Raw genomic sequence first — 25,738 nt, 5'->3', positions numbered from 1 at the left:
ATTCTCTAGGCTCATCGGCTAGCCACATGACAGCATACAACGAGCCATGACACATTTTGAAATGAACACCCAGTAGTACAACACAAAGTTTTAGTATCAATTTCATGAGGTGTTGTTGAATGTCACGAATTCACCTACAGAATAGAAGGCGTGAGAAATTAGGTACTTCTTTAATTTGGCCCTAAATAATCTTATGTTTTGAGTTTCATTTTTTATATCGATGGAAGGCTATTAAAAATTTTTACTGCCATATAACACATTCCTTTTTGATAGCACAATAGACTTGCTGATGGAGTATGAAAGTCGTTTTTTGACGCGTATTTATGCTATGAACTGTTGAATTGGTTACAAAGTTTTCACGATTACATACGTGGAAGATTATTAATGAAAACATATAGTACTGACAAGCCATGGGCATTATTTGTAGTTTTTTAAAAATAGTCCTACATGATTCCCTAGATTTGGCACCTACTATTATTCTAATTACTCTTTTTTGTAGTAGGAATATACTGTTACTATCTGTGGAATTTCCTCAGAATATTATTCCAAAAGTCATTACCGAGTGGAAGTATGCAAAGTATATTTTTTACTATTATTATTTTTTTTACTATCTTTTGCATATACCTAATAGCAAAACAAGCTGAATTTAGTTTGGGGGTATTTTTTTTTTAAATAAAAAGTTGTTTAAGTGAACTGTCCGCATAGTCAATAGGCGTGACTGAGTGTTAAATGAAAAAATAAATGGAAGAATGGATGGATGAGTGGATGGATAAATAAGTAAGTAAATAAATAAGTAACTAAGTAAGTAAATAAGTTTAATATACATTGTTATATTATGTAGAGACCTTACTTGGATGAATTTCCTTGTAAGTATACTAAATAATGACAATGTCCATCAATTGGTTTAAGAGAAATGGCTGTATACAGACGAATGGCATGTCAGTCATTTTCTGGAAATCTCCCGTTTGATATATTAATTCCTTCAACATACCTTCCTCATCTTGGCACGCTGCTCTCTTGTGATCCTGATGCAGTTTGTAGGTCCAAGACAGTCCTGCACTACTTGGCAGAACACGAGGTGAAGTGCTAGAGGACTACTTAGTATCTCTCCTGGCGAAAACACCTATCAACATAACAATCCCAATATCGTTATAAAACTTTCAAAGAAAAATATAACTGCACTGATGGCAGTGACGGTAATAATAATAATAATAATAATAATAATAATAATAATAATAATAATAATAATAATAATAATAATAAAAACAAGAACAACAACAATGTAAGAAACGTGCTTATAAAATTAGGCTTACTTATGTATTTATTATTACTGAAGTTCAAAATATTACATTAAAGTAATTTCATTTAACTTGGTACTTATGTGAAGTCATTTTCAATAGTCTAATGCAGTGGTACTCATTATGTGGCCCATGGGCCACATGCTGCTCTCAAAGACATTATTGTGGCTCTTGAACAAATATTACTATTACTATTCTTTTTCCGAGAATTTTTTTTTTTAATTTCTGTAATAATATGCAACTGGAGAAAACTTTGGTTACCTTGCATTAATATTGCTAGTGAAGGAGTTTAACAATGACACTTAGGCTATTTGTTTCCTTTAAAAAAGCTAGTGTCATGACTCACGTGCTTATTATGTGTTGATATAATAATGGGTTATAAATGTGTTTATCTTAATGTATAGCAAACATTCAAATTTTGATAAGAAGTATCCAATCAAGGATAGAAAAACTGAAAATGTTAAAAATTCCCACAATATCTGAACAGAAAATAATGTATGCCACTGTGCATAAAACCGAATTGACTATAAAAGCAACATATCACGTAGCAGAAATGAAGTCATTTACAGGTACATAGATTTTAAGGAATGCCTTCTATCTGTATGTGACACTTCATTTGATAAATTTTAAAATTCAAAATAGATTACAGATTTACAAATGAAATAGAACACCAAATCAATCTGTTCGTGTTGATATGATTTTGCAGAAGAATAGCAGAGTCCGCCCTTAATCTTCGAGAATACTAAAAATGTTAGTTGTTTTATATTTAAATAATAGTAATAATAATAATAATAATAATAATAATAATAATAATAATAATAATAACAACAACAACAACAACAACAACAACAACAATAATAATAATAATAATAATAATAATAATAATAATAATAACAATAATAATGTTCTAAATACAATAATTAAAAATCCGCATATTTTGTTAAGCTTCAGCACTGTAAAATGCATTGTGGCTCTCGGCAAATTAATATTTCTCATTTTTGGCTCTTCTCCAATTTCTAGTCAATACCACTGGTCTAATGGCTGTCATGCTCGCAGGCTCAAGCACAATTGAGGGAAATTTGTTTTGAAACATTAAAAATCTTTTGAATTGGTTTCTACAGGAAGGAAAATCGGAGGGTTTCATACCATTGATTGACGGCATGTAAAAATAACCCTTACCCTGAATGAGAATGCTCCAAGAAAAAAAATATTGTCCATTAGGTACATAAAAATATATCTGTACTAGATAGTAATTTTTTTCGTCTTCTAACCTATCACTGTGTGGATAATGAAATGATGAATGCAGCCATTGACTCAGAAATGGAATTCAATTCCGTTAGGCAAGCAGAATTTCAGAAAAATATAATTGACTATGTGTGGAGGCATTAAGAATAACAATAAAATTGTGTTTATTTGAATGACATAACTCAACTCTGATCAGACAAAAAAAGCCGATATTGCAAATAAAAATAATTTAGAAAAATTCAAGTCTAGTTTTTCAGGTAAAGCTCCTGTGAAGCAGACTTGATAATTTCAAGGGAAAAATTGTTCCGGGATCGATACCTGGCCCTGGAACAATATTTCCCTTGAAATTATTCAAGTCTGTTTCACAGGAAGCTTTACCTGAAAAACTAGACTTGCATAATATATACGTTACTGTAGGTACGTTAACAGAAAATCACAATTCCAAGTCACACAGAGTTTGTGTGCACTCGATGTGGGTCTCTGGAACAATTTTTCCCTTGAAATTATTCAATTTAGAAAAATATTTGCTCACATTTTAAGGCATTTTTATGTTACCCAAAACTACCAGTATAAGTATATAAAGATCAGTTAAAATTGTTAATTTGAGAACAGAATTTCACATAACCTTAATACTAAATGAACATGAAATACCTGTTATCTTTTATTTTATTCCTAACGAAAAGTAGTCGGCATCATGATGTTTTTAAACCTGATGCTGTATATGTACTGATACTTAATTTAACACCCTGACTTAACCATCATTCTGTAGGCATGACAAGTCACAATTTTCCGTCTTTGCATCTTGATGATGATGATGATGATGATGATGATGATGATGATGAACGAACTAGTCAATTAAAAAATAATGGGGAAATGGCAGATGAAATGGTAGTGCCCCGAGAATATTCCTTCATAACATTGTCTCTGTTCACCACAAATAATTCTACTTGGTCTCATTAGGTTTTTAACCCAGATCGTCAGAATGGACAACCAACACTATTTTCGTTAAACTAATAGTGTGCTTATAAATTTACCCTTTTATGTGTGATTGGCGGGTTTTATATGTAATTGGATACTAGTCCAGTCACAATTACATTATATGGCGGATCACACATCTGTGATCACAAGAATTTGTTATATTGTAAGATGGAATGTACAGTTACTGCACGCACCTCTTTTCTAACGTTGAGTCTCCAGGTAACTCTGTTGTACGTGAAGTATGCGGCAGTGCTCGGTCCAAAGATCTTTGTCTTCACCATCTCCAGATTCTTTCCATGGTCACGACGTTCCATGATGAGGGGTGGTACTGTATCCACAGGTTGCAGAAACTCTGGAGATTCCTCAACTGAAAAGAAATTCAAAATATTACATGATGTAGCAAAACTAAATAAGATATTACTTTAAATATAGTGAATGCCTAACCTAACTTGGATTGGAATAAATTCTCTTTTTGGAAATCAAGTTGATACAAGTGAATGCAAAGCTGAATATATGTAAAGTCAAAAGAACAGTCCAAATTCTATCTAAACTGGCTCATAAGTCCAGAGAGCTAGTATTGACCCATCATACAGAAGTATTGTAACAATGCAAATGACATCTGTTATGTCATCTGTTTGCTTGAAATGGTGATTTTCCGTAGCTTCATTTCACTTTCTGCCCATTTCTCATTGCATTCAATGCGATTTGTTACGGGTTCGCATTTGATTCAATTTTATTAAATGTTAATACAGTATTTACCATGCTTTTGCATCTTTTGCCTAAACATTATTTACTCTTAACCTCTCTCTAAAATTTAAAATGAATGAAGCCTTGTAATTGTTAACGATGAATCTGATTTTTTATTGGTTTCATGACAACAATAATAACAATTAACAATAATGACGACGATGATAATAATAATAATAATAATAATAATAATAATAATAATAATAATGATAATGGGAATGAAACAGCAGATTCACTGGCTAAAAAAGGAATAAATATTCAATTCACCAAAATACCAACAAATCTATATTCAATAAAGAACCTAATCAAAAGAAGAACCAAAGAACAACCCCTCAAAGACAGCTCACAAATAACGAACAACAAAATATAGAAAAACATACAAGACTCCTGGAATAACAACAAAAACAAACCCAGAAAAGAATCAACAACAATCTTCAGACTGAACATCGACCATGACTGCCTTGCAGCTAACCTGCGTAAGATAAAAATCTGCTGAAGTAGCCACTGTATAATATGCAACCAACCGGACACAGTCATCAACAAGGACCACCTTCAGGAATGCGGCAAGCTAAATAATGATCCCAACAAAGTAGAACGTTATTGAGGTGCCAGAAGACAAATGAAATAAATCTTCAGAGTCTGCCATTAGAAACCAACTAGTCCAAATTTCTGGGTCATGCATCAGTACCATAACAGCCAAAATATAGATTCATATAAAGTAACTAAGATAATCCAAGTTTGAGAACATGGTTTTAAATCTTCAAACAAGAATTTGTTTGGTGCAATGTTATTATGGCTGTGGCAGAAATTTCACTACTGAATTAAGATAATTTCAGACAAAAATGCAAACTGAGAAAAGGTCCTTGTAACGTGCTTTCTTAACATGCATTGATTAAGAAATTTGAAGAACCTGGTTCAGTTCATGATAAAATGAAATCGGAAACAATAAGAAGTGATATTCAGGTTGCAGAGATTGTTTTGAGATTGAAAAATACTCAAAAAGCTGTTGCTTAAAATCGTACTTCAGGTGGTATCCATTGGTTTTGAGTAAAATTCCACTGGTTTTTGAGTAAAATTATAGTTGTTGTGATTTCACAGGGATTTGTATTTTTATTTAATTGGTTATTTAACGACGTTATATCAAAAGTCATATTTATCACATTAATTACTTTTTACTTTATGACTATTTAAAGATTTTTTTATTTATTTTTTTTTATTTTTATGTTCAGCATTGCTTATGTTTAGGTTTCTAAATGAAAAATACACGTATGTTAATAAGGCATCTTCCTTTATTTTGTATAGGACCCTCCTCAGCTCTTTATATGACCCCCATGGAGATCGCAATCCCCACTTTGAGAACCACTGTTGTACAATATGTCTATGTATAGGCCTACTCTTTTGAAAAGATCCATTTAAATATGCCTAGTTATTGTCTTTAAGTCCATTAATTAACTTTATTGTCAATATTCACGTTTCTGTATGAAAGTGAATATCTGCTCTATTATTCTTACTTTCAGAACTATTTTTACTCTCAAGTACAATACTCCTTTAAATACAAAAACTTTTTTTTTTCGTTTCATAATATTCTTACATTTGCTTTATAGCATAGAATAAAGAACATGTCCAATTCTTACGTTTAACAATAAACTGCAATACATATAAAATGCAAATTGAAATATGTACAGAATTAATACCTTAATAACAATGATATTTTATACAATGTAATATGTTTACCATTTAATAGTATTATAATATTTACACAGTACTGTGAAATGTCAAGAATTCATCTATAGAATAGAAAGTGTGAGATATTAAGTAATTTTCTAGTTTTACCTTAAATAATGCAGGGTTTTGGCTATGATTCTTAATGTCTTCAGGAAGACTATTGAACATTTTTATCGCCATGTAACGTACTCCCATTTGAAAGCATGATAAATTTGATGATGACGTATGAAAATCATTCCTTCTGTGGGTATTTATACTATGTATGGCTGAGTTAGTTGGAAAATTTTCTTTATTACATAAGAGGAAATTTATTGTAGAGTATATGTATTGATTTGTTAAGGTTAGAATCTCTAATTTTTTTAAAAATAATCTACATGATTCTCTAGCCTTTGCTCCAACTATTATTCTAATGGCTCTTTTTTGTAATAAGAATATATTTTTACTATCTACAGAATTTCCCCAAAATATTATTCCGTAGGACATAATGGAATGAAAATAGGCAAAATACATTGTCTTTAAGATACTGCTGTTTAGAAATTGTTGTAACGACCTAATTGCGAAGCATGCTGAGCTAAGTTTGGGGGTTATTTCTTTGATATGATTTTTCCAATTTATTGTATTATTAATATGCAAACCAAGAAATTTGGTTGTTGATGTTTCTAGTAGAGGTATATTGTTGATAGTTGTGTCCAATGTTTCAGAGATTAAATTTGAAGTGCCTTTAAATTGAATTATGTTAGTTTTATTAATGTTTAATGCTAGTTTATTGGTTGTAAACCAGTCATAAATTTTAAGGAGAATTGTTTCTGTTTTATATTTGAATGTGGCAAAGTTCTTGTCTGTAATTATGATACTTGTGTCATCTGCAAATAGTATAGGATAACCTATTCCTTTTATTATGGGGCCAAGGTCATTTATAAAAATTAGAAAAAGAAGAGGCTCTAATATAGATCCTTGTGGGACTCCTGTATGAACATTTCCCCATGTTGAAGTAGATTTAAAGGAGTTATTAAATGCGTTGATTTCCACTTTTTGTTTTCTGTTTAGGAGATATGACTCAAACCACTGATATGCTATGCCTTTAATACCATAGTATTCTAATTTTTGTAGTAGAATTTGATGGTTAATACAATCAAAAGCTTTGGAGAGATCACAGAATATCCCTCCTACTTGTAATTTTTTATTAATAGCTTCCAGAATTTTATCAGTTAAATTTAACGTCACTTGCTCAGTTGATTTATTCTTTCTGAATCCAAATTGTTCCGGATTGAGAATGTTGTATCTATCAAGATGATGATATACTCTCTTATATATAACTTTTTCGAAGACCTTTGAGAAGACTGGTAGAAGGGATATGTGCCTGTAGTTTTCGGGCGAGGTTCTGTCCCCTTTCTTGAATAAAGGAATAACAACTGAATATTTCAGTCGCTCTGGAAATACACCATTAAACATTGAAAAATTACATAAATAAGACAGGGACTTGGCTATTATTTGTGAACCGGCTTTTAATATTTTACTAGTAATTTCATCATATCCCGAGGAATTTTTAGACTTTAATTGCTTTAGAATTGTAATTATTTCTCGTGAATTTGTTGGAAAAATTTGAATATTTGGGAAATTACAGGAATAGATATTTTCAAACAATCGATGGCATTATTATTATTATTATTATTATTATTATTATTATATTTTATTATTATTATTATTATTATTATTATTATTATTATTATTATTATTATTATTATTATTATTATTATTATTATTATTATTATTCTGTGGGATGTTTAGGTTATCAGTTATTGAGAGAAAATGATTGTTGAATATGTTCGCAACTTCTGTTGCATCTGATGTTTTTCTATTATCTGTTACAAGAGTGTAACCTTGTTCTTTACTTCTACACTTTCCACTTTCTTTTTTTATTATGTTCCAAGTTGTTTTGATTTTATTATTCGAATTCAGAATAATTCCGTTATAGTAAAGTTCTTTGGCTTTTAAGATTACTTTGTGTAATATTTTAGAGTACTTTTTAAAGTGAGCTATTAATTTGGGGTCATTACTATTTCTACTTTGAATATAGAGAGACCTCTTAGTTTTACAAGAGATTTTTATGCCTTGTGTAATTCAATTGTTTTTAGATGTTTGAGAATTTTTGTACTTTACAGGAAAACTGGATTCAAAGATATTTAAGAATGTATTATGAAACACATTGAATTTACTATTCATATCACCATTATCATATACCGATTCCCATGTTTCATTTTTTAGTTTAGCTTCGAAGTCCTTTAAAGATTCTTCATTTATGACCCTTAACCTAAATTTATTCGTGTGTTTTGATGCAGGAATGCTATCGTTTCTTCTTATTAGTTGAGCATCATGGTCTGAAAGACCATTTATAATGGGAACTGTGCGGTAACTATCTAATCTATCTTTCCTTATAATTATATTATCAATTATTTAATTTTTGCTTGAAAATGTCCAACTTTTAACTAATTTGTCATACACTTCTCCTACATTAAAAGTACAGATATACCAATATTAAAATGTTGACACCTGTTATTATAAAACTCTAATAACATTCTGAAATGATTTGATATGAAACCACGACTTAAGAACAGTCTGAAATATCTGTAGCTTACAAGTGAAAGTACAAACTTGAACTCACTCTCAATCCGCTCCATCCTGTCGGTGAGGTGTGTTGAGACCGAGGACCGGCGATCTCTCTCAATCCGTGCAACCCCTCCACCCTGCTCGAACATATCTCTGCCTCTACCAGCATGTTGATACTGACTATTATTATATGCGTTGGTGTACATATCTCGGTTGTTGGCGTGCTGCTTGTTGTTATGTTGGTACACTGCAGAGTCTCTGTTCGTCTTCACAGGCTGGATCGGCGGTGGTGGTGACCTTGGCTGTGGCAACGCTGCGTTAGGCCTACCGAAACAAGACACACCTACAATTAACTGAAGCACTTATGCAATTATACAGTAACGGCCGTTGCTCTTCATGATTTCATGATTAAAGGCGTGAAGCAATTAAAACTAGCAAAACCAGTTTACAGAGTTATATTTATGCATTTTAAGTGGAAGACAAGAGTTCTCCCAGGATGTTGACATCATCAGTGCATACAGCAGAAACAAGTAACATGACACGAGAAATTGTACTTTCTTATTAAGTCTAGTATAGGGAGAGCATCATGATGTGCAAAATCAATTTCTAATTTTGTCAGAGCTGGAAGCTTCCAGTAACTCTATTACAATAAATTAGTTTTCCATGATGTCTATCTCTGTATATTTATCTCTGTTTACAATATTTTATTTTACATAATTCAAATTAATTGTATTATTTTTACTAGTTAATTTATTCAGAAAACATCAAAATCTCTAGTTGAAATTTTCTGGCAATTTATTTACATAAAGCAGCATAAAATAGTCAGTAACTTTAGTTGGCTAAGATCTTGATGGCTTGTTAGTTTAAGAGAATCTAGAGTTATATGAGTATTTCTGAAGCAGAAGCACCTGTAAGGAAGAATTCGTTATCCTCGGTGATAACGTGATAGAAATAGATAACAAGCTGAATTAAATTTTGACATAAGCAAGAAATTGATAGTAAATTTACTTTGGAAAACATATTATATAACTTTCACGTGTTAAATTTTATGTTACTTTGTTAACATGTTTCGGCCTGCTGTTGGCCATCATCAGAACTGGTTGTTGCTGGTCTTGACGTCTTTTGTTTTGTTTTCTGTGGGGGTGTGTTTGTGAAGTGTAATGTGGAGTCAAAGAGTGTGTGTGTTCTAAAATTGTGTTGTGTGTTGAGAACTTCATTTGGATGTGTTTTTGTGTGTTTGTATATTTCGTATTGTTCTAGTGTGTTTAGTTTCTGGCTTTTTGGTTGGATATCTAGAATTTTCATGTCTATGTTGATGTCTCTGTATGTGTGGTTAGCATTTGTGATGTGTTCTGCATATGTGGAAGTGTTTTGTAATTTTGTTATGGCTGTGATGTGTTCTTTGTACCGTGTATGAAATGATCTGCCTGTCTGTCCTATGTAGAAGTTGTTGCAGGTGTTACATTTGAGTTTGTATATGCCTGTGTGGTTGTATTTGTTTGTGTTGTATGTGTGTTGAGATGTTTTTTGTAGAATATTATTTGTTCTGTATGCGATGTTGTAATTTAACACCCCAACAGGAAACAAAACAAAAGGCGCCAAGATCAGCAACAACCAGTTCTGATAATGGCCAACAGCAGGTCGAAACATGTTAACAAAGTAACAACACGTGAAAGTTATATAATACGTTTTCCAAAGTGATATAGTGTTAAAAGTTGTGTAATCAAGATGTATAGTAAATTTTACCTATCACGCTCTCATTCTAGGACAAAGTGAAACCAATGTTCTAGTGTACGAGCAATAATGTGATGTGTTAGAAATGTTTAGACAATGGAATTTAATAATATGTTATGTTTTTCCGGAAATAATCAACTAGGGTTAGGTCTTCTATATTAAATAAATTTAAATGTGTTTATATTATTTACAAGAAAGAATTATTTAATTAGTTATGAGAAAGGTGGGAGTAAAGTTGAATGAGAAAATTAGTATGAATAGTTATTAAGTGTAGCTGAAAATAAGATACGTGGAGGATAATTAGAGTGATAAATTAGGAGGAGGAATAAATGAAAGTGAAGGGACATGAAAGACATAGTTAAGGGCAAGTATTAAGGTCACGATATATCTGTTTTTAAGCTGTAAATAGTCTAAGTAAGGGACTGCTGACTCGAATACAGAAATATGAAGGGTTAGCAGGACCGAATATGTTGACAGAAATATATAGGTATCATATCAAAGGGTCCTGGGTAGAAACTCTTTAATGTAACTGAGTATAGTATCACAGCAGTGTAACACATATATATGTATATATAGTTCTGAAGTTTGCTGGTGTGCTTCTAACTTGTGCAAAAACCACAAAATCTCTATTCCCTTCAAAATCTAAAAATTCACTTTTAATAGCTATATAATATACAGAGTGTCCCAAATTGATGTATACACATTTTGAAACACTATTTCTCAGCAACGAGATGAGACAGAAATGCGATTTTTGCGGTTTTGTATTCCTTAAGCCCGTACATATTCAAAATGGCCCACTTCTGCCACAGTATACTCTCAACAACGACATACAACAGAGCGACATACCAATTAGATTGTTGCGAATGGAATATCATTACAGGAATGTTCAATCTGAACTCTCAGTTCCTCCAGCCTTTGTGGTTTTGTGGCGTACACTGTGTCCTTTAGAGCTGCCCATAGGTAGAAGCCTGGAGGGTTTAAATCCGGAGATCGAGGTGGGAACTCCGCAGCACTTCCTCTTCATCCTATCCATCTCTGGGTCGTCCTCATTTAGTGTGTGGACAAGTCTCGGAATGTAAGGCTTCCATTTTTGAGCTCGCAAAATTCGACGAACACTGCATTTGCTGATACCAATCTCACGAGAACATTGCCTCTTTGACTTCTTTGGGGATTGTGCAAAAGCCTGCATGACTGCATCAACACTCTCATTATTGGTGGAACTTCTCTTTCTTCCACACTGCCCTTTCAACATATCTTGCACTTCTGTCGACTTCAAACTTGTCTCGGATTCTTGTGATAGTTAACCTTGTTGGTACTTGTGTTCCGAATTCAATCCTGCAACATCGTTGAACCACAACAACATTCTCCACTTTCCAATAACATTTCAGTATTCACTTACGTTCATCGAACGATAATTCCACCGCCATGTTTGTTTATAAACAGATAAACATGTTTCCATACTTTCCACTGCCTTCTGAATAAAAAATCGTATTTCTATCTCTTTTTTTTTTTTGCTGTGAAATAGTATTTCAAAGAGTGTATACATTAATTTGGGACACTCTGTATAATACCAGGACCTTATGTGAGTCACACGCAACAGAACTCACCCTTGTGAGTAGAAGCTGCTGGCCCTGGATGCAGCTGGTGGTGCTGTATCTATGAAGTGGGGAGTGACAGGAGGTGGAGGCGGAGCTGGTCTCCAGTTGCTGCTGTTGTTGTTGCTTGTGTTCTTCTCCCCCCAGCCACTGGCTTTGTCCCAGCCACTTCCAATTATACCCGACTTATCCCATGCACTACCAGAAATGCCAGGCTTGTCCCAAGGGCTCCCAGACATCCCGACCTTGTCCCAGCCGCTGCTGGATATACCCGTCTTGTCCCAAGCACCATTGCTGCTAATTACTGAAGGCTTCTCTTCAAACCGTGGTGTAGTCTTCTCCATGCGTTCCACCTGATGCAAAATGAACACAATAAGAGTTGAAAAATATACAGCACTTACGTTATTAATACTTTCTTCATCTTCATATGTAGAGGAGTATACAAATGAAAGATGAAATAATTATGTTAATGTATAGAAGTAATACATACAGATATTTATTTTCCAATGGCTAAAATTGACGATCAAGTCATTTTCTCTATACATACAGATATTTTTAACTTAAAAAATTCTTTCTGAAGAAATTCTTTATGATCTGGCATGAATTATACAAAGTTGTTAGTCTCTACCAAACACTTCTTGGAGACAAAGGATCTACATTGTTCCATTTTACACTATTTTTATGTAAAAATTATTCATGAAGAAAATCTTTAAAACAGATTTTAAGTAAATCACCATTTTGTGCAATTTTAGCGTAAGGACTTTAAATACATGCGGTTCACATCGGGATCATCTTGACTGTCTGCGCATGAGCGGACTTGATTAATAAAAACCTAAACTAATAAAATCTAACCTTTGTATATGCAAGATGTGTAACCAGATCACAAAGAAAACTTTTTGATTTGATCTTGATTTTATCTGGAATGAACACGCGAAAATAAATCCAGGTAAGAATCACGCTGGCACTGCATGAGAGGTCTGCGAATGTGCCACAGCCAAACTGTTCCTCTCGCGAGCTCCTCCTCTTGAAATAAGCTCTTGTTAATAAAGTAAAAATTATATTTCACTATGCATATTTTTCACGTGAATTAAATCACAGATATTACCGAAAATGTCTAAATTATTTTCGCAGATAGTCCTATAAAAATTACCATTTTTTTACATCGATATTTAAGATATTGTATATGACTATTTTGTTGTTAACAAAGATTATTTTCAAAGGAAATGTCCAAACAGAACTGAAATTTCCAGAAAATTAATAATGATCCTAGCACTGACATGAAAATTCTGAAAGGCGCTGACCAATGAAGAAATTCATAGATGAATACTAAGGCTGGAACATGTCAACAGTAGCCTATTTCCTTGAAAACTTAATAATGTTGACTAACTAAACACATAAAATTTGACCATAAATTAATCGAAATTATTTGAATGAATTATTAAAAGTGTGACAATCATTTCTAAAAATGCGAAATTTAGGCTAATATAAAAGAACAGTACTTTACAGTCCTTATATGGGGCAAAACTCAGATATGAAACTTGCTAAGATAACTCACCTGGCTTCGAACTATGTTCGTCTGTTGCACATCAGAACGCTCCTCCTTGTTCACGGCTCTTAATGGTGTCGATGTTACAGCTTCTACTGAATCTACGGAATCCCAACGTCCAGCTGCAACATTAGGCAAGTCACTTAATTTAATCTATACTTTAGTCATCCTCAAAAGTTGAATAGTTTACAATTAGATTCGAGGTTTGTGGTTTCAAACGCAGACGAAGGGAATGGATTAACATGGCTTCCTTAAAAATGGACATAAACCTGGGATCCCATTTCACAGAACTTTGTCCTTGTATAATCAGTCCTCAAATTTCACCACACATTTCAAGCTCAAATTTAGTTAGCGCAAATGAAACAGACTGTAGTGGTTTCTTATACTGAATAATATTTTAAAAAATCATGTCCTAGCACTGATGTGAAAATAGTCTGTATTACTGATGAATTGTTTATGATTATAAATTGAATTAATTCTACTTGATATGAATTGTAAATTTTGTATAGCTTAACGAAAATATGCTTGTAAATTGAATTAATCTGTTTACTTTGTATTGTATATGTTCGTATAGTTTGGCTGATGAATTGTTTATGCTTTAAATTGAATAGTAATCTGTATAGATCGACTGATGAAGTGATTATGCTTATAATTTGAAGTAATTTGCATGATATGTATTATGAATTTCTGTTTATCTCAACTGATGGAATTGCTTATGCCTTTAAATTGTATTAACTTACTTCCTATGTATTATATTTTATAGCTCAACTGATGAATAATCGTTTGGGTTTGTAAATTTAATAATCTGATTGGCTAAGTGCTGTATATTTTTAGTAGAGCCATCGATGTAGCTCAGTCGGCAGACTTGCTGGCCTGCTGATCCGGAGCTGCGCTTGGGCTTGGGTTGGATCCCCGTTTGATCTGATTGATTGGTTTCTTCCGAGGTTTTCCCCAGCCATGGGACTGATGTTGGGTGGTCTATGGCGAGTCCTCGGCCTCACTTCACTTCACCCCAGTTTGGTCTGATTACCTGGTTGCGTTTTTTCCGAGGTTTTCCCCAACCATAAGGCAAATGCCAGGTAATCTGTTAGCGAATTCTCGGCCTCACCTCATCTCACTACATCTCTCCAAAAAATTGTAAAAAAATTGAAATTGAGATTGCAAAAAAATTGTAAAAATTGTAATTGTAATCTTGTAAATTTTTTACTTGCTTCATATCTTAAACCTTCGTTGCTAATGTAAGATCTATGGAATACAATAAATGAAATGAAAATGAAACTACCACTGAGGATAATTAATACAGTTTTTCTATATGCCATGAACCCCATCTTAGCCTCCTTTATGAGAGAAATCCAAAGCAGTACAAATAATTCAGATGTAATAATAATAATAATAATAATAATAATAATAATAATAATAATAATAATAATAATAATAACAATAACAATAACAACAGAAAAAGTAAACATACTGTATATCTAGTAATTATCTAGAGCTTAAAAAAGGTCAGTCTACAAATATTTTTCATTCCTAGCAGCGTTTTAAATTTATTATTATTATCATTGTATTAAGTCTATCTAACAAAATTGAATGTCGTGGCCAGAATTATTTCCGTTAAAAAGTATTTTGTACCATTTGGACTTAAACACACGATCCATAGCAGTACTTGAAATAATGTTCCTTCTACATTGTAATGCATATAAAAGATAAACCATTCATTAAAGTCATTCCTTCAGTGGTGCTTTATGGATGCGAGACCTAGACATTTACAGGGCGAGATAACCTGCTCCAAATATGGGAGAGAAAGATCTTGTGGAAGGTCTGCGGTGCAGCTTGTGAAAAGGAGGTGCATCTGGACCAACCAGGAACTGTACGATCTCTACGGAGAAATCAAACTGCTGCTGAGATAAGGAAAAGGAGACTGAAATATTTGAGACATATGATGAGCATGGAGGAGAACAAAGTTCCAAAGAAGATCCTCAACTAACGCCCAGAGGGCAGAGGAGATCAAACACACCAAGGAAAAGATGGCTTGATGACATTAGTAGGGATGTGGAAGTGCTGGGCATAAGAGATTAGAGGAAATATGCCAAAGGCAGACATGAGTGGGTGACTTCTGCAGAGGAGGCTAGGATCCTACAGGGACTGTAGCAACTCTAGATCGATTGATTCATCCATTAAAAATTTGTTTTCTTACCTAATTGTTGTTCCAACATCAGTCTCCTATTATCTTCAAGTTTTTTGACTGGTCGATGAGGACTAGATGGAGATGAATCATCCCGTTTCGAAGGTATGACACCAGGCTTCTCAGGTTTATTGCTTGCCCTAAATCATGTTTAAAATACATTTTCAAATTTCACTACACACAGACAACTTGCGTTAAATTATTTTTTAACTTTACCTACGGTACTTATTTTGGGGAGGAACTAATAAAGCTCATGTCTTTCATTTTGTTATCTATAATGTACCTGTACATACTATAAAGAAAGAACAAAGTGCACAGCGGTCAACAATAACTTATTGGGAGGAAGTTTTCTGTAACTTTTCTAAATCTCATTTAATGTCTATTTTTTCATTCTGAATCACAAGCTAGTACGATGATTAAATTATAATTTATTTCTCAATTAATAGTGTGGTAGTAATTCTGAACATACTAGAAAATATCAAAAAGCTTGGAAAGTTAAAGCTCGGTACTTGGTTATCTTGTTTTTCTATTATTTAAAAATATAAATACTTAAAGTTATATTTGTAAACATGATGAACTTATACATACAGAGTGTTAAAAAAGTGATCATTCCATCTTATATCACAATGGACAGTTTTCGTTAAAACTGGGACATTGTTTGGCTGTGAATGGTTCTCATTTTGAGCATCTGTGGTAAAGTTTAGTTAGTAATAGTGTTTTGTTTAATTTTATGGCCTACTAAACATGATTTTAAATACTTATTTGTCTGAAGTTTGAAGTCCATGAAACAAGTTTAATAAATAGTTAAAAGACACGAAGCCAGTGAATGGGTAAAATTTCTGCATATTCATACGTAAAATTTAATGAAGATTCGGTATATATAATTTTTAATATAGAGTGTCATTACAAAAAATAAAGTTTACTGTCACACTCTGTATGTCTGAATAACTAACTTTTTTCGAACACTGATACCATATTGTATGGTTTATCTCCATCAGCTTTTGTATTAAACTTTTTTTTATAAAATTAAAATTTAAGAAGTTATGAATAATATTCCATACTTTTTTAACACTGTATATACAATTCCATTATCAAAAATATCCTTTTCTTATGGACGTGAAATTCCGTAGGTAACTAAGAGAAAAAAATAATGCAATCAAGATAGATTTTTGGAGACGTTGTGCTATAATATCCAAAAACGTTTGTGTTAAAGGTGAAAAATAAATACAAATTAAAAGAAACAATCATCATTAATAAAATCCACAAAAACAAATGAAATAATTTGATCATGTTCACGCCTGTAGGGTACCGCAAAAAATATTGAATTACTTTTTTTTTTTTATGAAGAAAGAAAAGAGCTGAATAGAAGATGTAAATTATGCCATGAAATAGAAAATGAATAATGATTGGCTTGGGAAGACTGGCAATGGAAAATTGGAAGACATCTTCAGATGCATGAAATTGGATATGTTGATAATGAATTTACATTTCCTGTAATTCTCTTAAACCGAGTTTTATAATATTAGATGATATTTTCTCAATTATTTCTAGAAATTAACATGAGTAGGTATCTACTACAGGCAAACTAAAGCAGTATACATTCACCTGAGACTGTGATTGGCAGTGACCATCTCAAGTTTGGTCCGCATTTCACTACTGATGCGCAGTTTGCCTATGCTTCCAGGGCTTGGGCGGGAAGCTCCAACTTCAAATGCTCTGTGGACATAACAAAGAAATATATTATAACAGAAAGAAAATATAATTATCAACAATTCATGTGTATTGTAATTATTTTATACTTCCTGTACAGTGTAAAAATCAAAATAAATTGAGCTTACATTAAAGATACATAACTCACATTATTGTAAAAGAAAAGATATTATAGTTTTTTAAACTGCCATGATGAAAGAATTGTAGAATATAAATAAAACAAACGTGTCTTTTCAAAGGCCATATTATCACAGCATATAATTGATATCCTAAGAAAAATAATTAAATCTTTGGCATAAAATTGATGATACATCACAGTGTATTATAAGATCCAGTGTTCATCAAACAATCAGGTATATGGCAAAAATATACTATTTTTAAATATTATCAAATTACCTAACAAAAAAGAAAAATAGTCTGCGAAGGATTTGTATACTTGACAGATTTTATCTAATGAAAGTGTACACCAAGAGACGATGTATACTATCTCAGAGATACCAAAAATTGTGAGTGTGAAGAAGAAAAAAAAGTACCAATGACTTCAATGAAAATTTACGACATTCGGTGTCAGTACACTTGCATTACATTATTTGGTGAAAGGACTCACGAACTTGTTATACACAGTTTGTATAAATGGAAAGCAGTGGTAATGACAAATCTTTATATAGAATGAACCGTAAGTAATGTTATTAATTTCAGGGAGTTATTCCTTGAGATAATTCAAACAAAAAGTTTAATACAATTTTGCTCGTTTTTGCTTTCTTTTTGAGAAAAAAAAAACGGTTTCATATAAAACATTTCATAGCGTGTTTTGGGAAAGCCATTGATTTAATTCCCAATATGCTGAGTCAATTTAAGAGAGCAGTGTATTATGATAATGAATGATTGAAAGAAATTTAGTTTTATCCTTTACATGTGCAGGAATTTGATCCGAACAAATGTATCTAACTTCTCGTTCTGGAAAGGAATTTTAAAATGTTACATTTGCTCGGATCAAATTTCTGCACATGTAAAGGATAAAACTAAAATTCTTTCAATCATTCATTATCATTTTACTGCTCTCTTAAATTGACAGCATATGGGAATTTAATTAATAGCTTTCCCAAAACACACTATGAAATGTTTCATATGAAACAATTTTTATCTTGGAAAGGAAGCAAAAACGGGCAAAATCGTATTAAACTTTTTTGTTTGAAATATCTCAAGGAATAACACCCTGAAATTAACGACATTACTTACGGTTCACTCTGTATATTCGGCTTGAATTCTCTGTATGATAATTAATATTATTAAACACTTTTGTAAATGTTGGAGCAATGTATGCACATTTTTATCACCAGAAATTGCATTTTTATATTTTTCCAAAGTTGTAAAATGGGAAAATAATATGATTTTAAATGTATTTTGATGAAAGACTAAGAGGTAAGGGGGTGTATAGTAGCATCACAGTTAAGGCACAATGCTGTAAGCCGGAAGGTCGTAGATTCATGGATTTTTCCATTCATCTAATCCTTCCAGTCATACTGTGGCCTGGGATCTACTCAGACTCTAACAGAAATGAGTACCTGGGGCATTTCCTTGGGGATAAAGGCGCGATGTGCATGTAGGACTAACATCCCTACTGACATTAAATGCCGATTGTCTGTTAAGATGGGAGCCTTAACTTCTCGCTACCCTCTGGACCGATTTGGTCTGTCATGGAGTTGACTTTACTTTACCTTCTAAGAGGTAAGATGAAATTTTGGACAGAGAAATGGTATGTTCTACGAGAATTACGACATATAGATGAGTAAACATTGTTCAGGTGAATTAACTGTAATGGCAACAATGTGTAAGCTCACCTGATTGCATTCTTGTCTTTTCCTTCAAGCAACCCGTCTCTCTTACTGTGGTGACCTGCATTACCAGACCTACTATCTTTCCTGCCAACACCAGCATTACCAGGAGGTGACCGTTCATGACTAGGTGCTCCTGGTGACCCATTTATTTCAAATTCTTCCCATTCGATACCTTCCGCCAGTTCTCCAAACTCCTGAAATAAACAACAGATGTGGTACCGTATATAGAATAGTCTGATACATGTGAGGCAAAATTTTACCAGATGAACTTTGAAAAGAAAGTTGAGGAATATTTTTTGCAACACTTGAAGAAAGATATACAATTAAGCCAGCACGCCTACTTTAACTTTGACTCTGTAAGCCCTCGAGTATTGTCTAACATGATTAGTAGCCTTTTTCTGAATATATACCGGGTGATCCAAAAAGTTATACAATATCAATACATTAGGAGATGAGAGCACTGGTGAATTTTGTATAATTGCTTAAAAAATATTTAAGTTAAACTATAGTAACTCAATTGTATGAAAGTAATATTCAATTAATGAAATCAACTAACTGTAATAAACACAGTATACACCAGGGTTTAAGCTATAAAATAAATAATTGTCGCAAAAATGTACAAACATAAAATTGAAGACATTACAAAAACAGCCCTAGTCATTTTAATGAAATTGAGTTAAGGACACAATTTGCTACTATTTCAAATGTTTATAGACTCCAAAAATGACACATGTCAGGTGCAATAACCACAAGGATAAACACCAGTTGTACGGAAACAGCTGACATGTATTGTTCTATTTTTTTTTTTTTGTTTTTCTGAAAAATAGCAATTTTGACAAGGGTTGTTTTTGTAATAATGTCTTCAATTATACTTGTGCAAATTGCGAAAAGCTTGTGCAATATTATAAATAATTCTACAGAAAGATAAAATTAATAAAATATGCAGAAACAAAAAGTTATGTAATTTTTTTCTTGGAGTTTCATTACTTTCAATCCATCTTACCTCACTCTATATATAGACCTACTTTTGTAAGCAAATCATTACACGTAGATATGTTTAGAATCAATTACTGCTGAATTTACATCACATTAAAATACGTTATTTGATGGGTACTCTAACCACTGAAATTCTTTACTAGTAGGCTCTTCAAGATTTATTAGCAGAGTGCTAACTCTTTTTACTGAAAGGCGGTTTCTAATTCCAGCTTTTACAAGATTCATGCAACTAAATCCTCGCTCACAATTTACAGTATGCGACGGAATTATATAAATCAATTAGAAGAAACTGTTCACTTAACTTACATGAATTGCACAACCTCATTGAAATCCATTCCTGAACATCTATTGCTCCACACCTTTTTGAACAATGTCCATGCCGTTAGCATTTCATTTAAATTCAGATTAGTTCAAGTCCAAACACATCTCTGATTTCATTACCATCTTTGTTTCTAAAGTCCAATGTGGTTGTCGTATTTTTGCACGTTTACATTCAAAGTTTGTTACATTTTTAGAAATCGAGTAGCAAAATGCGACAAATGTGACTGTGGCTTAAACCCTGGTATACGCCCAATCACTCTGTTAATTTTGTAATTGTCCACTTTAAGGCAGTCTCATTGTAACATATTGTGTAGTAAAGCCTACGTTTGCTAACATCACAGAATGTTTTTTTTTTTAAATTTTGAAACATTTCAGTGTGCAGAGACGGATAGTTAACATACCCAAACTGCTTACTACCAAGTCAAGAAATGCCGACCACTGGATTAAGGAAACCATTAAATTGAACTACTAATATGACATAAAAATATGAACTTTATTTTATATTTTCAGTAAACAACTGGTAGCTGCAATAATAAATCGAAATGTATATAAAAAATGAGATTCAATGGATAATTTTAGAATTCATGCTTTTAAATGAACAAGAAACAACATTACTTTCCTAGAGGTAAAACTCATGTCCGTGATGTAATTATAGTTTCATGTAACGGAAATGATACAAAATTATTCCCACATAACTGCATGCTACTTCAAAATCAAAGTAACATATGAAAAATTCCTTGCAAAAATTTAATAAATAAAATTAATTGATTTAACTTTCAGAAGATAATACTATCAGTTTCTTTCAAAATACTTTTGAGGTTAAACCTCATTTAACCTCTGCAAATAATTGTCTACCTAGAGGGTTGAATTGAAATTTGTCACCACTTGAGCGAACTAATTATTATTTTAATGTTCAGAAGATAAGTTCATTCTTTCCACACATTCTTTGAAGGTAATTCTCTATTTAAAGAACGGAATTACCGTATTCATTATTAGCTTGTTGAACGAACCTGTTGTTGTGGCGTTGTTTTCCGCTGATGCTGTCTCATTTTGAACTGCAAGAAGCTGTCAGAACTTTCATCTTGCTCTGTTTTGGGAGGTGGCCACCTCCACTTGCCAATTCTCACTGTCTTGGCTCTACCATAAGGATCCAGGAATGGGCGCGTTTCTGATGGATCCATATGCTCAGGAGGTGGGGGCATTGGTGGAGGAGGGGGAGGAGGTGCTCCTGAAGAAATCATCTGCAAGAAATGTAACATCAAATAAATCTTCTAGATTCAAAACCCCCTAAAGACCATTTTGTTCATAAGTGAGTTATGACCACATATTGCTTACAAAGAATGAATTCTAATGATTTATATAGTTTGAATTCAAAAAGCCACTGAATTTAAAGCAAAAGGTTTGTTAAAAGTCAGTGTTAGGTTGAAAATTTCTTCTATTTGCCACCAGTTAGTGTCAAAATTCTTTAATTTGTGAAAGTAGATATAGGGAATTTTGAATCCATAAGATTCATATTATAAGACTTGAAACTTCCATATTAACCCTTAGGAGCCGTGCATCCATTATAGTGGCCAGCTAGTATTATGGCCATGACGTGATATAATATGTTATAAATTGTATGTTATATATAAAATACGTTGATATTCTTTAATTTTATTAAACATTAAGGACATTGCACTTGATTGAAACAAAATAATTTTTTGTAATTTTTTTTTCATAAAAAAAATAAAAAGGAACAAAATCATTTCAACTGCAGTCAACTGAAACCCCGCCAGTTTCCATGCGTACCATTACACCGATTGTTTTACATGGGCCCTCCCCATCCTTTACCACAAGCTCAATTGACTGCAGTGGCAGGGACACGAACCTGCGATCTTAGGCACGATATGCTGGCTGGACATATCTTGTGTGCCTTAAACCGCTTGGCTGACAAACCCAACACGAATTTACCTGATTAAGCACGATTATGCAGGTATACGAACCCCTAGTTAAGAGTTAGAAATTTTCGTGCAATAGTGGTTAAGTCTTCCAGCTTCTAAAGGTTAATTGTTTTGTGGAGTACCGGTACTAACTTTTAGATTTGGCAACACACCTCTTATAACTCTCTTATAAGAGTTGCGAAATCATCAATCAGATCAAGAATACTGTGTTTTAGAAACTGTACCATCGAAAGAAAGAGATGTGAAGTGGAAGAGGAAGAAAAAGAGGCATTGTAAATGGCTAAATCCACTTAATCGATCCATAACCGAGTATTGTCAAGTGGTTAAGCCATTTGCAACCCTGTGAATGAGCAAGATTCCTTTCTCTCCTTTTATTTTCACCAGAATGCGAAGGTGAAACCAACTTTCGAAATATCGTGTTTTCTAATATTCCATCAGCAATGAAAAGAATTTAATCAAAATCTCTTCACCTCAATAAACCTGCATAATTCTTCTCATTTAAATCAAAACTGCGGCATTACCACAGTCTAGTATATACAGTCACGAAACTCAATACGTAGTAAATATGCATCCATAGATAGTTGCTAACCACTAGGATCGCTACTATCGCCTCATTACAGACAATGCGAAATAATACCATACAGTCTATTGTTCCTAGCACCTTCACAATTCAAGCTTCGTGACTGTATATACTAGACTGTGGTATTACTTTAATTTCAGTATCAACATGTGAAATTACTGAAAAATTCTGCATTTTTTTTTCTAACAATTTCAATGTAGACTTAAACTGTGCCTATAACTCATGATGTTAGTTAGTTTGTATCAAATTCTCTGGCTTGTGACGAGTCATACTGAGTCTTGAACTTCAATATTTGCTACATTTACAAGATTCATCCCCACACGAATGAAGATCATTTTGTATTATCCAGGGTGCACCACGAGGAGACGTCCTCATTACATACCATAAAAATGTTCTCCAAAATTTATTAACACAGAAAATCATGTTCTCCAAATTAGTTCTCCTTTATGATTCGAAAGCAGCTATTCAGACAGTTTACTGTCCAAAAATTTCTGACTGCAAAGAATGTTACGATATTATTTCTCAACTTCGAAGTTGTGGCAAAGAAGTTGTCCTCCAATGGCTACACTCTCACTGTGGGATTATTGATAATGAAACAGCTGATTTCCTTGCCAAAAAAAGGATCTCTCATAGAACAACTACCAACATTCAAACCAACACCTTACTCCACAGTGAAACGTCACATAAAATTGAAAATCAAATTCAAGAGACACTGAAGACGACGACAAATAGCGTCGAAACGGGCCGTCTGTCGAAGGTAAATACCTTTTTAACAATTTTAACACTTTTAACGTGTGACAGAGTAAATTTTATGTTTTTAACAAAGTGTTAACGAGAACTTTAATCAATGATCAAATTTATGAATGATAACAGACTTCAAACAGCAGCCAAAGACAAAAAATGAGAATTCCTAATAAAAAATACGAATGTTATACCTGACCTGCCATGGATTAAGAACAGGTCATGATTGCCTCGCGAAACACCTTCACAAAATCAATATTTTTCCTTCACCAAAGTGCATCTTATGCGACAATCCAGAGGAATAAATGATTGAACACCATCTGAACAATTGCATCGCTGTCAAACAAGAAAATTCTAAGACACTAAAGTATCGGACAGCAAGACTGCTAATGACCTCAGTGTTAGATGGAGCACAATAGACAACAACATCATATTTGCTATATGTACCTCTATTCTTTACCATAGTCTCTGGGATCTTATTTTCGTAGACTCTTGATGAAAATTTGTACTGTTTAATTAATATATACAGAGGGTCGTACTGAAAAGTCATGAGCAGGGAACGGATTTATATGGACTAAAAATATATGAAATATGTAAATATATATGTAGTTATTTTTACCAAAATATGGAATTAAATATGGATTTTTACCAAAATATGGAATTAAATATGGACTTAAAATTATAAAAAAATGACTATGTACGTTAAATATTGGTACATTTTAATCAAACTAAACAAAAAATATAATGGACGTACCTTATCTTCCAATGTAGTTTCAACAAAACACAATTTTTATTGTCTGTTACCATAACAATAGGTTACAAACATTTCTTTCAAGTGCTGAAAAGTGAATCTTCTTCTATTGTCTCTGAGGATAGATTTATACTGACTAAAAGAGCGTTCGACGTCACAAGAAGTAACTGGTACATAATTCAATTTCACAATGTCTGCTGGGGATAAGTCCAAGTTAATCTTCACTGTTGATTCACCACTCATCACAGCAACAACCTTTTGTAGTTCTTCATATCCAGGGTTTTTTGAAAGTACAGTGTCCACCTTAGCTCTTACTGCATCTGCAACTTTACCTCTACCACGATTCAGTTGTTCCACAGTACTATTTATAATTTCAAAACTTTCAGATAGTGAAAGGTGCCTATTTTGGAGACTTTTGAGCGTTTTTATGATGCATGAAAATGTATGCTGAATGTGAGCTAAGTCATTCTTCACACTTATGTCACAGGTAACTGTTTTCGCAGTATCAATTGAGACTGCATCTTCAGAGTCCAATGCAAGGAGAACATTGTTAATAGAGTCTATATGTTCGGCATAATATTCAACTGCTTCTAGCCATGTACCCCATCTAGTTAAAATTGGCTTTGGTGGCAATGGAATTTCAGGGTACATTTCTTTCAACACGTTAACTCTACTGGGAGCTTTGAGAAATACTTTTTTCACTGATGAAATCAACAAATCTACTTTAGGGAAATTGTCTCTGACCACTTCTGCCACACGATGAAATGCATGCGCCACACAAGTAAAATGAGTCAATTTAGGATATACAACAGATAATGCTTGTCCAGCTTTGACCATATAAGGGGCAGCATCGCTAATAAAGAATAACACATTATCGTACATAATACCCTTTGGCCACAGGATACCCATAGCTTCGTTGAACAGTTTAACTATAGTTTTGTTATTGCACTTTTCTAGAACATCACAATGTAAAAGAATTCGTTCAGAATATTGTTCACTTAACAAACCGATAACTACATTACCAACAAGTCTACCTTCTTTGTCGGGAGTCTCATCAATGGAAACCCAAATTGAACTATCTTTAATTTCATCTCTTATCTTCTGTATTGTCTCATCGTAGATGGATGGAGCATACGTCTTCCTAAGTGTTGACTCATCCGGGATTGTATGTTGAGTATATTTTTCAAGGAATTCCCTGAAG

The 25,738-nt window shown here is 33.0% G+C and overlaps 1 protein-coding gene across 10 annotated transcripts in view; it reads right to left on the bottom strand.

The window, feature by feature from the left end:
• Myo10A (Myosin 10A) overlaps nucleotides 1-25,738 on the bottom strand; it is a 696,078-nt gene that overhangs the window by 179,220 nt on the left and 491,120 nt on the right. For all 10 annotated transcript variants that reach the window (XM_069828898.1, XM_069828899.1, XM_069828900.1 and 7 more), the window contains 9 exons: nucleotides 21,536-21,766; nucleotides 19,212-19,402; nucleotides 17,266-17,376; nucleotides 15,673-15,800; nucleotides 13,485-13,597; nucleotides 11,942-12,282; nucleotides 8,656-8,924; nucleotides 3,716-3,888; nucleotides 992-1,123 (listed from right to left, as the gene is read on the bottom strand). In XM_069828898.1, coding sequence (XP_069684999.1) covers nucleotides 992-1,123; nucleotides 3,716-3,888; nucleotides 8,656-8,924; nucleotides 11,942-12,282; nucleotides 13,485-13,597; nucleotides 15,673-15,800; nucleotides 17,266-17,376; nucleotides 19,212-19,402; nucleotides 21,536-21,766 — 1,689 coding nt within the window. The remainder of the gene's footprint in view (nucleotides 1-991; nucleotides 1,124-3,715; nucleotides 3,889-8,655; nucleotides 8,925-11,941; nucleotides 12,283-13,484; nucleotides 13,598-15,672; nucleotides 15,801-17,265; nucleotides 17,377-19,211; nucleotides 19,403-21,535; nucleotides 21,767-25,738) is intronic.

This window comes from Periplaneta americana, chromosome 6 (assembly GCF_040183065.1).
Source record: "Periplaneta americana isolate PAMFEO1 chromosome 6, P.americana_PAMFEO1_priV1, whole genome shotgun sequence".
NCBI classification, from domain to species: domain Eukaryota; kingdom Metazoa; phylum Arthropoda; class Insecta; order Blattodea; family Blattidae; genus Periplaneta; species Periplaneta americana.
This window is presented reverse-complemented; position numbering and strand designations above follow the sequence as displayed.